The sequence below is a fragment of the Haemorhous mexicanus genome, chromosome 5 (genome assembly GCF_027477595.1).
Source record: "Haemorhous mexicanus isolate bHaeMex1 chromosome 5, bHaeMex1.pri, whole genome shotgun sequence".
NCBI lineage: Eukaryota > Metazoa > Chordata > Aves > Passeriformes > Fringillidae > Haemorhous > Haemorhous mexicanus.
The window spans coordinates 76110653-76126447 of NC_082345.1; the positions used below are offsets into that span (position 1 = coordinate 76110653).

Consider the following 15795-nt stretch of genomic DNA (forward strand, 5'->3'; position numbering starts at 1 on the left):
TCCTTGTATTTTTTTGAAGCTCTAATCCAAAGAGATTACTAATGACAGCTAGTAAGTGCATACAACAGTTTCTCCAAGTGTAGGACTGAGTTTTCCCAACACTCTGGTGCACAGTAAAAGCATCAGGCTCATCACTAGCCTCAAGGCCTCCATCAGGACCAACATCCCCACCCCTGTTTTCTTAGACTTTCTTTACCTCAGCTGCAGCTCCTGCAGTTCAGGTGTGTAAGTGCCTCTCTGTGACTCATTCTTTTCTTGGGGTGCTCCTGGAGCAGCATCTGTTGCAAACAGCTCCTGAAAGAACACAGGAACGTACTGCAAACTGCGCTGAATGAAGAGGACACACAGCCACTACAATGCTGGACAGTTCACAGAGCCACTTGAAATGAGCTTTTCCCCGCTGTGCAGCAAGCCCAGCCCCCTTACCATGCTCTTGTCTGCAGCCTGCAGCTCCTGGAGCTGCCTCTCGAGCACTAGGCAGCGGTTCAGGACCTCGCTGTAGTGCTGATGGCTCTCACAGGTGCTCCGACTGCTCCCTCGGAGCTGGAGGGAGAGGGCATTTTTCTCCTCAAAAACCTGAGATAGCTGAGAAGAGAACACAATCAGCAAGCAAAGAAATTGATTTTGTGAAAGCAAAATTGCTCTCTGTCTAGTTGAGGGTAAGAGTTCTCTTGAGAACATATAACTGCCACACTGCCCATCACTAATGTCAAATGACCAGTGACAATCTCCAAGAGTAGCTTGTGGCAAAGGTTTCTGCAACAGGAGTCTCAAAACATCAAAGAGATGTACAGAATACTACATGTCCAGAAAAAGATTTCTAAAGTGCTGGCATTGACCTAAAACGTTCAGAAATATCATCAGTAAATTATTATTTTATATTCTCACTTTCTCCTTGAACACAGCTCTCTTTCTGAAGATGAATAAATTCCGGGTCTTCCATTTCAGTGTGGGAACTGACTGATTGTGATTCTGCACTGAAATGCAGGAAGTGTTTCAAGCTGGCAGGCAGAAGTGAAGATGACAAGCTTGCCTTCCCAAGGAGGGACTTCCTTCAGCAGCTCAGAAAGCAGGAGGCTAGAAAGTGCTCCTGACAATGGACATGGAACCTGCAAACAACTTTCTTCACACGGTCTCACTCTCTGGTCCCTTTGGCCTTCATCTCCCCCATTCAACTTCTTTCCCCCACTGTCCCCTCCACCTGTCCTCTCTCCTTCCCTCTCCCCTTCTGTCACCTCTTTTTTTCCTCCCCTGCCTTCCTCCCTCCTCCTTTCTGCCTTTGGTCACCTGGGAGAAAGGGCACTAAATGGCAGTGGCAGAAAAGCTGCTGGTTCATACCCTGTCACTGAGCCTGCTGGACGGGATCTGCCTGAGGCCTGGGTATCCTTCTGGTCCATACAGAACAGCTGTCCCACTCATGGCTTCTCTCTGCAGTGCTCTGGCTCTCACAGCTGCTCACTGAGGGACAGCAGTGAGGGACATGGGCTCTGCTGCTGTGCCAGCCCTGTTCAGCAGCAGTGAATCCAACACTGCTTTTCTGAGAGATGTATTTCTGATTTTGTGTTACTTCATTGAATGCCTGCAAGGACAGATTCATTCCTGCTTCCTGAGCCCTATTCCAGCCAAACCCTCCCCACATTCCTTGTCCCTGACTGCAAGAAAGTATAAGATGTATCAGTACCTTGCTGTTTAAATGCTGAATTCTGAGCTCTTTCTGGTGCAGTTCTTTCAGACTGTCACTTAGCTGGGCCTGGAGGTGTTTCATCTCTGCTTCTAGGCTTGAAAAGTCCCCTTTCAGGACTTCTGGAGAAATCTGCCAAGGAAAGAACAATGAAAAATATACTGCTGATGTGAAAACTCGCTCTTGTGTTTCTCCTCTCTTTTCAGTATTCCAAGGTCAAACCTAACATTATTCCTAGACCTGGAACTTGATCTGCTCAGGCAAAGGAGCAAAGGGGGAATAAACGGAAATATACTAAAAGCCATCTGAAAATAAAAACAGTCAGGAAAGATCACCAAACTTGCACATATGATTGGTCCTGCTCAAAAGTTCTCTTAAAGCTGTTTGCAACGGGAAGAAAATAAAAAAGGAACATGAATGAGAAAAGAAAAAACAAACAAAAACCCAAACTAATGTCCACACTGATCTAATCAACAAAGACCAGAAGGCCAGCACTGAAGAATCCTCCTGGAAAGCATCACATGAACATTGTTCAAGCTTTTTCTTTGCATATATGCATGGGTGTATCAAAGGGATAAAGGAGATTTGCTGCCCCCTCCACTGACACAAACCACTGGGACACTGCAGACATGGGTGGGAGAGTTCTGTCTTGGCTCTGATGCACTGCACTGTGCATGCAGCCTTCTCTAGACAAAATACCAAACACATTCCACTCCACTTTTAGGACTGTATACAGGGGGAATAAGAGAGAAGGTGCAGGGTTCGAGCCACAGCCTCTCTGGGCTTGAACCAGGATTGTAGATCCCTGTTACAGTAAAAACAGCAAGAAAAATTCAATAGAAAACTTAAAAATGAAGCTCTGACATTAAAATGAGAACTTAGACAGAAAATCTTAGATTCAAAGACAGTGCAAGAGGGCAATTCTAAACCAGCCAGAATACACACCTGAGAAGTTCCATGCTGCTCCAAAGGACCCAAGGTGCCTAGGAAGCCCTGTCTCTTTTACCCTCTTTCTTGAAACACTGGAAACCAGGAACTTAATGAAGAGCACTTAAGGGTATGCCATAATTTCTGCAACTTTCAGTGATGCAAGTTAGACTGTTGGTATTATCTTTGGAGGCTTCACAACCACATCCAATGTTGCAGTCTGCAGGAGCTGGACACAGGCAACACATGCTCTTGTGGTTGAGTTTCAAGCTTCACATTTCCAGTAAAGAATCTGTATCTTTCCACCCACCTTGCTTTGGTGCTGTTCCTCTATGGCTTGAGACTTGCCGAAGGGCAGCCTCATTTCCTGTGTGATCCTTTGTAAATGGCTCAGCTCTTTGTCCTTCTCTGCAATGGCCATCAGGTACTGCTCCTTCATGCTGCTGCTCTGCTTTTCCCAGGTGGTCTTCTCCTGCCTGCCCAGCATAAACAAGGGGACTTATAAGGAAGTTGCCAGTATGACTTAGGATGACCAGGTACCCAGCTAAGAATGAGCCAAGGGTGATTCAATCATCACCTCATGCTAGACACGAAGTTTTATAATCAAGCCAAGCCAAAACAACACACTAAAGTACAGGAAACTTAAAAGCAGGTTTAAGGAAGTTTTCTGTATTTGGTTGAACCCTTTGGATTGTTCCATGCTGTCCTAGGGTGACCTTTTCACACTTTCTGTGTTTCTGAACATTGTTTTATCTCACTGTACAGAGTTTTGTCAAGGAAGTCACTGGTAATGCCACCTGTCCCCATAATAATTTCTCTGCACGGTTGTATGTGCACCAGACCCACAGTACTGATCCCACCACACCAACCTGAGGCCATCACTTCATGTACAGTGTAAAAGCTGCACAGGAAATAAACCTCCTGTTCTTTTGTCAGGATAAACAAAATTTGTAAGATGCTTCAAACTTTACAAGATCTGCAGTGTTAATTTGAGGGTCAGAGTGGGGGTAGGGGGAAGGGAGAGAACTACAAATTTTTATATCACTCTGGACAATGATAAACCATAGACCTTTCCACAAAGAAAATCCCACCCTTTTCATTCCAGCCTCAGGCATTCTTAAATGGATCTCTGAAATATCTGAAAGCATTTCCCCCTGTTTTCAGAACAGAGCATATTTGTCTGACTAGTTTTAGTCCAGTTGGAGAAGACAATTTTACTAGACTTGAATTACAGAGTTAAAAAGAACAAACTAGAAGACATAGAGCAAGGGAAATAAAGGATTAGACAGCCATACAAAATTAGTATGCTCTAAACTATGATATCAGTGGCATAATAAAGGTTGTTCAGCAGCAGCCTGGAACAGAGAGTACTGTGATCATATACATAAGTTCCAATATAAGAAACAGCCTCAGTTTCCTCTCCAACAGATGATACTGACCACCACTGGATGAAGGAAATAAAAAAAAACCCATCCCTGATCTATTTCACACAGGCATTGACCTCCAAGCTGCTGGGCTGTAATTCTGAGGTAGAAGCTGGGCGAGGGAATCATGTGTCCTCTCCTGGCCAGGGCAGAGTGCTCAGTGTCACCTGGCACAGGCAAGGTTCTTTCTCAGCATTCCCTCCACCTCTGCCCAGAACCGCTCTTTGAGAGAAACAAACACATTTGCAACCTCACCAAGGCAGGAAGCAGACAGACAGGTCACCTGAGCTGCTGAAGCTCCTGCTGGTACACAACTCCTTCCTGCCTCAGCTGTTCTTGTAGACGAAGCTGTTTGTCTGCCTCTTGCTCCCACTGCTGCAGCTGTGCCTTTAAGCGAGAATTCTCAGCAGCTTCCACCCCAACAAGGATGTATTGCTGCTGCAGATTTTCCAGCTCTCTTACCTGGAATTGAAGAGAAACATCATTATGTGACAGCTGAGCAAGCATCAGGTTTATTGTTTAGAACTGTTTAAGAGCATTTCTTACTGTGGTGTCTGGAGGGAGAAAAGGGTCACATTCAGATGACAGAGGAACTAAAAACTGAATCATCAAATACAGCAGTGTACTAAAAACTGCTCAGTAAAAAGCCCTCAGACAATTCTACTGGTAATGAGGGCAGTGAGTTTTGAGCACTCCCATGAAGATGTGAAATACATTAACAAAAAGACTCCAGACAACAATAGTAATTATCTTATTCAGAGGAAAACTAAGTGACACAGAAGGACCTGGTTAAGCATAACTCCTGAAGCTGGTATTTACTGTAAACCAGGAAACTGGTAAGTAAAATCCTTTTGGCTCTCCAATTCCAGTCAGGCTATAATTAGAAATAAGTTGTTGTTACACATGCATCACAGCAATTGTTTTTGAAGACAAGAAGACATGGCTGACTCTGGAGACAGGACAGTGCTCAATGAGTGGCAGTGGGACATGACTGTCAAAGTATGTCTTCTGACCAGCAAGGAGAACTCTGGAACTTGCTGGGCTGCACTGTGCCAGAGACTATACAAACACAGACACATGCAGCGTGCAGCCACGAATGTCAAAAGGAATCTGCAATGTCTTGTACCTTCTTTGAAAGTCAGCTGCCAAGAGGAGGAGGAAACTCAAGCCTTTGTTCTAGTCTCTTACAAATCTAAGGCAAATCAAATGAGCTGACACAGTTGTGAACTAAGCAGGTTAACAGGGACCTTATTTCCATGATTGCATATTTTAAACCAAGCCAACAGAGAAACCACCCTTGGAAGTTAACAATAGAATCACAGCCTCCATGCCAGAGAAAATAATACAGATGGGCCATACCAGGTTCATGGGGTCTGATGGAGCATGCCCACAAATGCTAAGGTCATTGGGAGGCAACTCCATTACCTTTGAAAGGTCATGGTGACCCAAGAGGTTCCTGAAGACTGGAAGAAAGCAAATGTCATCCCTACCTACAAGAAGGGCAAGAAAGGAGAATTGTGAACCTGCAGTCTAGTCAGGCTCATCTCCATCCCCGGGAAAGCGAGGGAGAAACTAATTCTGGAAACTGTTTCCAGATATATGAAAAAAACAGGTTGGCCAGAGAAGCTGTGGAATATTTACTGATGGAGATACTCAAAATCCAACAGGACATAGTACAAGCAACCTATTCCAGCAAGCCTTGTTTGTGCAGGGGGGTTGGACTAGAGGATCACTAGAAGACCCTTTGAATCTCAACTATTCTGTGATTCCATGAAGATGCAGCCTGATCTGTGCATCACATTGCAATTATCAGACCTAAGCGTGCTGAATTTTAAAACTTGAAGATTCAGACCTCCTCTGGTGCTAAAGTAAGAGAAGGAAGAGAAAACATGGACTTACTACTCTGTCTCTGTCACTCTGCAAGGACGCCAGTGCCTTCTTCAGACCCTGCACTTCCAAAGCAGTGGTGGAAATGCTCCCTTCTGCTTGTTGTTTCACTTCTTCAATCTTACGTGTTTTGTTCAATTCATTCAGCAGACGGTCTCGGTCATTCTGTAGGCTTGCCATAGCCTTGGAGAAAGATTTGACTTGGTTGGAAGAGCCTTCCAATTCCAAAGACAAGTGGAGAAGTGCATCATCTTTAGCTCTGAGCTGCTGATTAAGTTCCTCAATGTGGGCCAAGAGACCTCTTTCATCAATAGCCTTCTGCAGTTCTGTCAGCTCAGACCTGACCGTATCTCGGTCCCTGACAGTGGAACGTTGCTCCTCTTGTAGCTGAGCCATCTGTTTCTGAAGATTCTGCACTAGACTCTTCTGTTCTTCTAAGTCTGCAGAATATTTCTGTTTCAAAATATGAAGCTCTTCATTGGCCTGGTCTCGGCTATCCTGAAGAGAGCTCATGGACCTTCCAAAAGACTGAATTTGAGCTCTGAGATCTTTGTTTTCATCTGTGACTTCAAGCAATTTCTGTTCCATTTCCATCAAGTCCCGTGCCAACTCTGCTACTCTCTCTTCAGCTGTCTCGGTTTCATTCCTCATTATCCCTGCATCATGATGCAGGTGCTTCAATTCCTTCCGAAGCCTGTCCTCAGCCTCTCCCACTCTCTTGGCTGCATCCCTCTGAACACATTCTAGCTCCCCCTCAAGTTCTGTTATTCTCTTCTGGGAGAGGGAAAGCTCGTGACTCAGTTGTTGTACCTCTTTCTCTCTAGCCTTCAGTTCTGCTTGACACTCCACAATGGGACTCCCCTCATGTAATGCTGCCATCTCTCTCTGCATCTGTGACAGAGAGGACATAAGAGTTTCAATCTCTTGAGACATACTGACTTTATCCTCTCTTAAGGCTTCCATGCACTTCCTGAGATCATCCTGAGTATGCTCAGACTCTTTCAGCTGTGTTTCTATGGTTGCCTTCTCATTTTCCAGAGTCTGGATCCGCTGAAGCTGTATTTTGAGAAGTTGCTTCTGTTGGGAGTCCTTTATTAAAATCACTTGGTTAAGGTCTTCTCTGTACCGCACCAACTCTGCGTTCAGCTTGGCATTCTCAGAGTTGAGGTCATCCATCTGGCTATGGAAACCTCTCATTTCTTCCTTGAGCTTGTTGTTTTCAGCAGCAGCCTCTTGAATTAGCTGGTCTTTTTCCAAGATTATAACAAGATGGCGTTCCTCAAGCTGCTTGTAGTCCCTCAGAATGCGGTCTCGGTCGTCCTGCAGAGATGACATGGACTTGGTGAAGGAGTCCAGCTGTGCCTTCTGCTGCTTACTTTCTTCTCTGCTTATCTTCATCTTTTCAGTGAGATGACTGAGTTTGTCAAGAAATTTGTTCTTCTCATTTTCCAAGGCTTTTTTATTATCTTCCTCCTTACTTAGCTTACACTCCAACTCTTTCACCTCTTCAGAATGTTGCTGCTGTAATTCAGCTAGAGCAGCCATCACTGCTTCTTCTTTGGCAGACAGCAAACTCATGATCTTTTGATCTTTGGCACTAGTTTCTTCATGCAGCTTATTTGTTAGGTCCTTGGAAGCCTGCAGGTCAGCTTCAAGCTGCTCACAGTTGAGTTTAAAATTCTGGATACTCATCTCTTGTTGCTTGACCACAGTCCCCAGCTCTTCCCTGGCCAGCTCACATTTGGTGAAGGAATTCTGTAAGTCAGCAAGCTGGTCTCTTAGGCTGCTGATTTCTGACTCCAGTTCCTGCTGTTCATTCTGAGACTTGTTGTACAGTTCCTGAGACCCTTCAAGCTGACTCAAAAGCTCTTTTTTTTCCTCCTGCAACATTTCACATGTCTTTTGATGATGCTCTATCTCCTTCCTGCAATCAACCTCCCAGTTTTTCTTGTTGCATTCCAGCCTGAAAAGAAAAAATTAGGCTGGTCAAAAATCCACAAAGTATCTCAGTATCTAAACCCACACTAACTCTGTTCTTATACTAATTTAGAAAAGCCACAGAATTTGTTTTACTTAAAGAAAGCAAGCTGGAAATATCTCTCAATTTAAAATTCAAGATACCTTTTAAAGTTCTGACTGTACTGCTGCCTTAAAGGGGTGGTGGCAGGGGAATATATTCTTTTAAAGCTGTTCATGTCAATACTGAAAAAAGTGTTCACTTAAACACTGAATGTTATCACCTCCCTGTCATTACATTACTTCTCTCGTCCATTGTAGCTAATAATAAAAACAACTCCATGCCACCCCACAATGAAATTGCTGTTCTGATACCTTTGATGTCCATTTAATGCTTCATCATGCAAAGATACAGCATATATATATATATATATAAATATATATAAATATATATATACACACACACACACAAAACAATTTAACAGTTTTACTCCTGTAATAATGGTTCGGCTTTGAATTTTGGAAATACACAGCTGTATACACATTTTGATAGGTTTCCATAGCTCCATCTTCCCCTCGAAATTTATTTTGGAACTAAACTGGAATTATGTAGCCCAATGCTTTTTTGACTTCCCAGTGCAAAAACTCCATGCAAAAAAACCTCTTTAATTAATCTGAAATTTGAAATACTCTGGAGAGTAATCAGATGCTGAGTGCTTGTCACAGAGAACAGATTTAACACAGGTAAAATAAGGACGTGAAGAAGGACTATTTTAGAGTGATCATCTCATGTCCTTGTGCAGATAACAAATGCAAAGTAAGCTTTTCCTGATAAACCTCCCCTGACACAGCTTATTTACCTGGATATATGAGACTGGAGTTCTTCCACACGCATGGTCAGATGTTTCACCTGGTCCTGTAGCACAATACAAGCTTCCTCTTTCCAACGTATTTCTTCTTCCTTCTTTTGAATAGTTTCAGTGAATTTCTTCTCCCATGTTTTTGATTCATCTATCACTCTATCCCTATCATCCTGAAGGGAAGACATGCTCCTGGTGAAGGCTGCAAGCTGGGCTAGTGTATTGTTTAGATTGCCTTCCACTTGCTTGGCTTCCTGATTCTTTGTCTTCAAGGAGTCCTGCAGATCACCAACTATTGTTTCCATTTGGTCCTTCTCCCTCTGCAATGTTGCCAGTTTTGCTTCCATGTTTTTGATCTCCTTTGAGTGCTTGTCTTTTTCCTGTTCCAGTCTTCTCTCAAAATCCTCATCCTTTTTCTTCATTTGGATTTTATTTTGCTCTTTGTTTGCTTGCAACTCTTCTTTCACTTTGATACTCTCAGCTAAAACCCTTGCTGCCTCGCTCTGAGTGTCATCCAACACTACTCTGCACTGAGCAAGCTCTGCCTGGGCTTTCTTGGTGTCTTCAACTGCTTTAGCTGAAGTTTCTTTGGCTGCTTCTAGCTCTTTCTGAGTCTCACTCTGCAGAAATTCCAGAGCTTTAATAGTTCTTTCTAAACTACTGTTCTTTTCCTGGCTTTTGATACAGTCCTTCTGCAGCTGCTTAATCTCCTGCTGTTTCTGTTTCAGCAGTTCTTGAAGCTCTTTTATATGTGTGCTGCTTTCTCCTCTCCAATTGTATTTTAGCTTTTCCACAAATTCCTTTTGCTTTTCTGAACTTGCTTTGCTTTCCTCCTTTGCCATCTGACTTTTCTCCTCCTCCAGTTTGTGCATCATTCTCTGCAAAGTCTGAAGCTCATGTTTCAGTTGATCATTTTCGATTTGGAAGTCTGTTGCATCTTGCTGATAGTTTCCAATACTTCCATTAAGTTCTGCCAGCTGATTCATGAGCCTTTCTTCCAAGTCATCCTTTTCAGCCTCTAGAGCATCCTTCAGTGCCGTCATTCTGATGAGGTCGTCTATGGCTTCTTGGACCATTTGCTCCATCTTTGCTACTGTAGCCTGCAAATCATTCACTTCATGGACTTTCTCTCCCATTTGGTGCTCTAAAGCCCTTTTCTCACCTGCTAAAGTCTCAACACACCTGCGGATGTCACCCAGCTGTTGCTCTGAAGCCCTTCTATTATCTTCCATCTCTGTGATTCGCTTGGTGAGCTCAGCTATTTGCTGTCTGTAGAGACCAGGATCCTCACAAGGTCTATCACTTTCAAATGCCTCTTGTTCCAGCTCTGCAGCACGAGGCTCTGGTCGGAAAGGTACGTCCACTGGATTTTCAGACTCTTCCGTTGGTGATGGTGCGGCAACTGCCTTATTAGTTTCTTCTCCCGCTGTCTGCTGGGTAACATACCTGTCTACAAGTTCTCTGCTTTCCTTCAGCTTAGATTCTGTTACCTGCAAAAGGCACTTCAAGTCCACAATCTCTTGATTAAGAGACTCCTTTTCAGCCATTACTGTCCCAAGCTGAGTAGAAAGAGACTGGCACTCCCTCCTAGAGCACTTCAGGTCTTCTTTCAGGCTAGTGTTTGTAAAGCTCTCTCCAGTCCTGTTCAGCTCTCCATCTGTAAAATGCATCTCTGCTCTAAGCTTCTCATTCTCCTCCTCTAGTTCCAGGATCTTTTGTTGCTTTGATTTTGCAAATTTCCTCATTTTCTCCTTCATTTCATCAATTTCCTGTCCAGCTTCTTGTAGCTGTTTATCTGTTTCCTGTTTTTTTGCTTCAGCCCCTTTTAGCTGAATGAAAATTTCCTGCTTTTCCTGCCTAACAGTTTCCAACACACGCTGAATTCGCTCAGCCTCATTACTTACATTCTCATATGACTGCAGAAGAGTTTCATATTCTCCCTGAAGCTCCTTGTATTTCTCCTGCCACTCAGAACTCTCAGTGGCTTGAAAGCTCTTCAATGATTCCACCTCCTTCTCCAGCTTCTCCTTCTCTAGAACAACTCTATCCAGAGTAAGTGTAAGGTTTTTACAGCATCCATCAACATTCTGATTTTCTCTAAGTAGTTTATCAATTTCTGCAGTAAGTTTTTCTCGCTCTCCAGTGAGGCACACTAACTTTTCTGTTAAGGTATCTGTTTCTTTAACATGGCCACATATTTGGCTTTCCATATTTGTCAGCTTGACAGAAAGACTGTCAATAGTAATTTTAGCATTAGCCAGCTCTTCTTTTAGAGATTTGCTCTCCTTTAGTGCCTCTTTTCTAGAGATAAGTGCTGCTTGCAACTTTCTCTGCATTTGATTCTTCTGCTTAGCTGCTTCTGCATTGTCCTCTCGCTTCTCCTGAATTTCAAGCATCTCTGTTTGTAGTCGCTTGCTTTGCTCCTCGTGCACCTGAGCCTGAGCCTCCAACTGACTACACAGTCTTTGGACTGATTCCTCTTTTTCCAGCAATTGTGCCTGCACATTTTTGAGAGTGTCACTTTTCTCCTTTAACTGCTGCCTAAGAAATTCCATTTCTTCATCCTTTTGAAGCACAAGAATTTTCAAGTCTTCCAGACTGGCCAGTCCAGAAAATTTTCCTTGATTCTCCTCCAATTCTGTCTGAAGATTTGCTCCCTTAGCTTCAGCTTGGTCAGAGGTTCTCTTCAGCCCTTCTATTTCTACAAACAACTGTGCTATGTGCTGTTGCAAATCAAAGACTAATTCTGATTTGTGAGCAAGCTCCCTCTGCATATGGCTGACACTACATTCCAATTCCTCTTTCTCTGTCTGCAATTTGTCAAGGTGTTTTTTCCACTCTTCCTCAGAGATATCTGCAACTTGTACAAGTTTGTTATTTGTTGTATCTTCTGCGTCCATGTATGAAGAATCCAACCTACCTTGACTCCTAAAAACACTCTCTGATGATCCTTTCTGCTCTTGGAGCTGTCTGAGTTGAGCCTGGATGCTGTCTTTCTCTTTTCTTTGCTGATCAAATTGTTCTTGCAGGATGTTGTAATCATCTTTTTGCTGTTTCAGTTGTTCTCTGTGATGCCTGTCTTTTTCTTGAGCCTTTTTTATAGTGTCTTTGCGAGATATGAGAGCTTCTTGAAGTTTTTTTTGAAGTTGTTCTTTTTCTTGTTCAAGAACTGAAATCCTTTCTTTAAAAGAAGGCTTTTGTTTTTCTTCCAGATTTGTACCTGCTGAACTATGTTTCTCATTTTCTTCATCATCTTCTGGGCTTTCATTGGTTTCAGTTACTTGGTCAGGAATTGCCTGATGCTCCATGATTTCTTCTTTAACTGAAGCAGCGTTTGCCTTATCTTGCAAGCTTTGCCTCATTTCCTCAATCACTGCCTGCAGTTGTAATTCAGTAGTTTCTTTTTCCTTCCGGATGCTCTGCAACTCAGATTCCTTTTCAGAAAGCAGCTGAATTAGATAGTCCTCACGGGGCTGGTTTTCAAGACCCAGTTCTTTGCTGATCATGCTTCTCATGTCTTCCTCCCCTACAGCTGCCTGAGCCACTGAGGTTTCTGATTTTTGTTCTCTACTCAGTTGTTCTAATTCATTCTCCAATCTGGTTACCTTCTTCAGAAGCTCCTTCCTGTTCACAAATACTGCTTGCAGCTTCCGCTTTACTTGCTCATTTTCTTTTCTCAGAAGTTCAACTTGATTTACTAATTCCTCATTTTCTTTACTCACTGCTTCTGTCTCATTCTGCTGCTTGGATACCCCACACTTCAGACACGTATCTTTTGCTCCTATGTTCTGTTCTTTTTCTTCCTGGGATTTTAATAACAGACTTGTCTGCTCCTTAAGACTCTTCAGCTCATTTCCTAGAGAAAATTTCTCTTCATTCAGCAGGACCATTTTCTCAGACATGCTGACACTGATCTCTGCCATCTGTCGGTCCTTTTCCTGCAAGGCTTGTTGCAGGCTCTCTATAGACCTGGTGTGCTCAGCAACAAGCTGTTCCAGGCTTGCTGCCTCGTGTCCCTTTAAGGTTAACTTGTGGGAAAGCTCTTCCATCTCTGCTGTATTCTTCCTCAAAAGTTGTCCTAGATCAAGTACTTCACATTCCTTTGTCTCAACCTGGCTTCTCAGATCCTTTAGTTGCATGTCCTGGTCAGAAAGCTGAAGTTGTGCTTCATCCAAGTCCTTTTGCAAAGCTTCAATTTTTATATCCTTCGATTTAAATTCATTTTTAAGGCTCTGGATTTGCTCTCTTAGAAGACTGCTTTGACTGTCTGACAGTCTCTGCTTTTCTGAAAGAGCTAGCTCTTCCTCCAGTTGCTTCACTTGCTCTTTCAGTTCTGTTATGGTAGAAAGTTCTTTGGCCTGACACATGAGCTGATCTTGTTCATCAGTCAAAACACAAAATGTACTGTCAGGATCCTCTCCCTTTTTCCTGTATTCCTCAGCCAACTGGTTTAGCCTATTTATTTCTGCATATTTTTCTCCTAGTTCTTTCCTAAAGGATTCTTCAGATTTCTGCAGAATTATTTGCAGTTCTGTAATTTGGCTTTGTAACTTGATCAGCTCTTGAGATTGAGAGGTGCCAGGGCTTCCCTGAGGCTCTTCTTGGAAGCTGATTCCATTTTCCTGAAGAAAGCCAATTTTCTGCATTTCTGTTTCTTTCTGTATTAAGACACTCTGTGTATCTGAAGCCTTCCACTCCTCCCTCTCCAGACACTGTATCTGTGAATTCTCTTCCATCTGGTTAGCTTCTGTTTGGCTGCCTGTAGAAGTTTGGCCACTGGGGCCCTTGAGCTGGCTTTTCAGAAAAGTTATTTCTTCTTGGGCTTCTTTCAGTTCCAGCAGCAAAACTGACAGCTCCTTCTGTTTCTCTGCAGCAATATAGTCTAGAATTCCAGGTGGACAACTTTCCTCAGTAAACTGCTTGCTTCGATTGGTAAAGCCATCTGTTCTTGCCTAAAGGAAAATAGTAGGCATCACTTTTCCTTTGAATCTTGTGAAAGGGCCAGTTCTGGAAGTATCTGCTTTCTACTCTTTGTAACAGTCTCAGGCTGGCTTCTGCAATAAATAGAAGCCTTGCTAATAACAGGGGGACTCTGTCTTGGCAGTGGGGGGTGGACTAGGTGACCTCCAGAGGTCCCTTCCAACCACAACTATTCTGTGATTCTGTGACTTCCCAGGTCACTTCTGCTAATTTCAGTTTCTGAAGTTGCAGCATGAAAGATTCTGGCTTCAGGACCAGACCAAAATGACAACTTCCTATTCCCTGTCTTCCCCCCTTCTCTCTTGACTGCAATATAGTATAACTCTGAACTGTTTAAGTTCTCCTGTGATTCTAACAAGCCCTAGTGTACTTAACCAGTCACATTTTCATGGCATCCTATTCATAGCCTCTGAATAAGGAGGTTTTTGTCCCCTATTCAATCTGTCCATTTAACATGGCAAAGAAGCAGGATAGAAACCCATATTCCAATCTGCGTCCATGCCCAAAGTGAAAGCACTAGACAAAGCACCTGGAACAAAGTGCTTGGCTTTTTCCAAATTACTATGTTTAAGTTTCTTCCCATCCCCCAAAACAGATTACAACAGAAAAGCACTCACAAATCCTCCCCAGACAGCTTGGATCAACAGCCCACCAATAAGTCAACATGCTGCACCGTATAGACTTGGAGGGCAGAAAGAGTTTATGGGGAACCATTAAAGAAGACCTGCTCCTAAAAAGTCTGCTGTCATAATGAAACAACCACTTTAAGTCACAGGAGGTTAAAAAGAGACAACCCTTCGAGACTTCTAAACTAAATTAAAGGTTTTGTATCTGCAAATGCATACAATACTGAGACCAAAAGGGTTTTGGACTACGTTTGTACCTCAGAGAGCACGGAAGTGTCACCAAAAGGCTTTTGTATTTCAGAATTCACCAGCTCTCCTGACACAAAAAGGAGAGAGAAAAGGAGCACTTGTTACCATCAGAACAACAATTTGCAGGTAATGTCAGTAGGTAGAGTGAAGGGACAAAAATGGGACCCGAGCTTCTATAGAAGGTGAGAAAAGACAAAAAAAAAAAAAAAAAAAAAAGAAAAAAAAAGGCAGCAAACCAAGCACAGAAGAAAACAACCCAGAGTTTGAGTCTATGCAGTGCATAGACATCCTGTTTTGGTTTAACTCCAACCAGTAATTCAGCTGCAGCTGCAGCACGGCTCTGTGCAATCCCCTGCGTTTGCTGCATCACCTGCACACAGCACTTCTGACCCCTGAAGAAGGATGAAGAGCAAAGAGACAAGAGAACCAGGTAACAGATTGGTTTGACTGCTTTTTTTTCCCCATGTGGGATGTGGCATGGAATTCCAGACACAAAAAGACATTTACTGGCTTGCAGAGAAACACACAGTTCTTATTTTATCTTAATTCTCTTCTGTGCCTTACACATGAGTCTTGGCATCTACAAACACACTCCTTCAAACCCTTCTCTCTTTCTAACCTTAGCAACCACTTTTTTCTTCTCTTCTGGTATATCCTACCCATCCCACACTAGAATGTTCTCTTCTACCTCATGTAAATATTTTCTGCCTTCTGTAGATTATCATCTTTAGATTCTGACCTCAGAGCACCTCTTTCTAAATAATCTTCAGATTTGTCCCTGAAACTCCTCAAATTTTCACAATTTTCTTGTCACATGCCTTATTCTGTGTCCTCACCTGTAGAAGAAGAGCAGTCTATATAAGAAGCTGGAGCTTCCACAGTCCACAGGTCTTGCAATTTTGCCTCAGCACCAATATTCTTATTCTGTGGGATGAAGAAAAAACACTGAGCTTTGAGCCAGGATCCTGGTATGAGGAGACAGCTCTCTTAGCTGTTGACTGCTCTGCCAGCTCTAAGTAAAACTATCAAAGTTTGGACACAACTCTGAAGCCTAATGAAAATAAATTAAAAAAAAAATGAAAAAGAGATTGATTTTGATGTTAAGCAATAGACTAAGACATATCTCAGCAGATTAACAGATCAATGATCTAAACAACTTCCTCCCAACCTTGAGATGATTTCTCTTCCATCTTCACTACCTCAAA

The 15795-nt window shown here is 42.9% G+C and overlaps 1 protein-coding gene across 5 annotated transcripts in view; it reads right to left on the minus strand.

Moving 5' to 3' along the window:
- GOLGB1 (golgin B1) overlaps nucleotides 1-15795 on the minus strand; it is a 42712-nt gene that overhangs the window by 4230 nt on the left and 22687 nt on the right. For 4 of the 5 annotated variants that reach the window (XM_059847707.1, XM_059847706.1, XM_059847704.1 and 1 more), the window contains 9 exons: nucleotides 15427-15514; nucleotides 14599-14657; nucleotides 8736-13687; nucleotides 5932-7882; nucleotides 4316-4494; nucleotides 2919-3084; nucleotides 1682-1813; nucleotides 427-585; nucleotides 197-294 (listed from right to left, as the gene is read on the minus strand). In XM_059847707.1, coding sequence (XP_059703690.1) covers nucleotides 197-294; nucleotides 427-585; nucleotides 1682-1813; nucleotides 2919-3084; nucleotides 4316-4494; nucleotides 5932-7882; nucleotides 8736-13687; nucleotides 14599-14657; nucleotides 15427-15514 — 7784 coding nt within the window. Of the gene's footprint in view, nucleotides 1-196; nucleotides 295-426; nucleotides 586-1681; nucleotides 1814-2632; nucleotides 2838-2918; nucleotides 3085-4315; nucleotides 4495-5931; nucleotides 7883-8735; nucleotides 13688-14598; nucleotides 14658-15426; nucleotides 15515-15795 lie in introns of those variants that run through there. The other variant, XM_059847708.1, reaches the window with a different exon arrangement.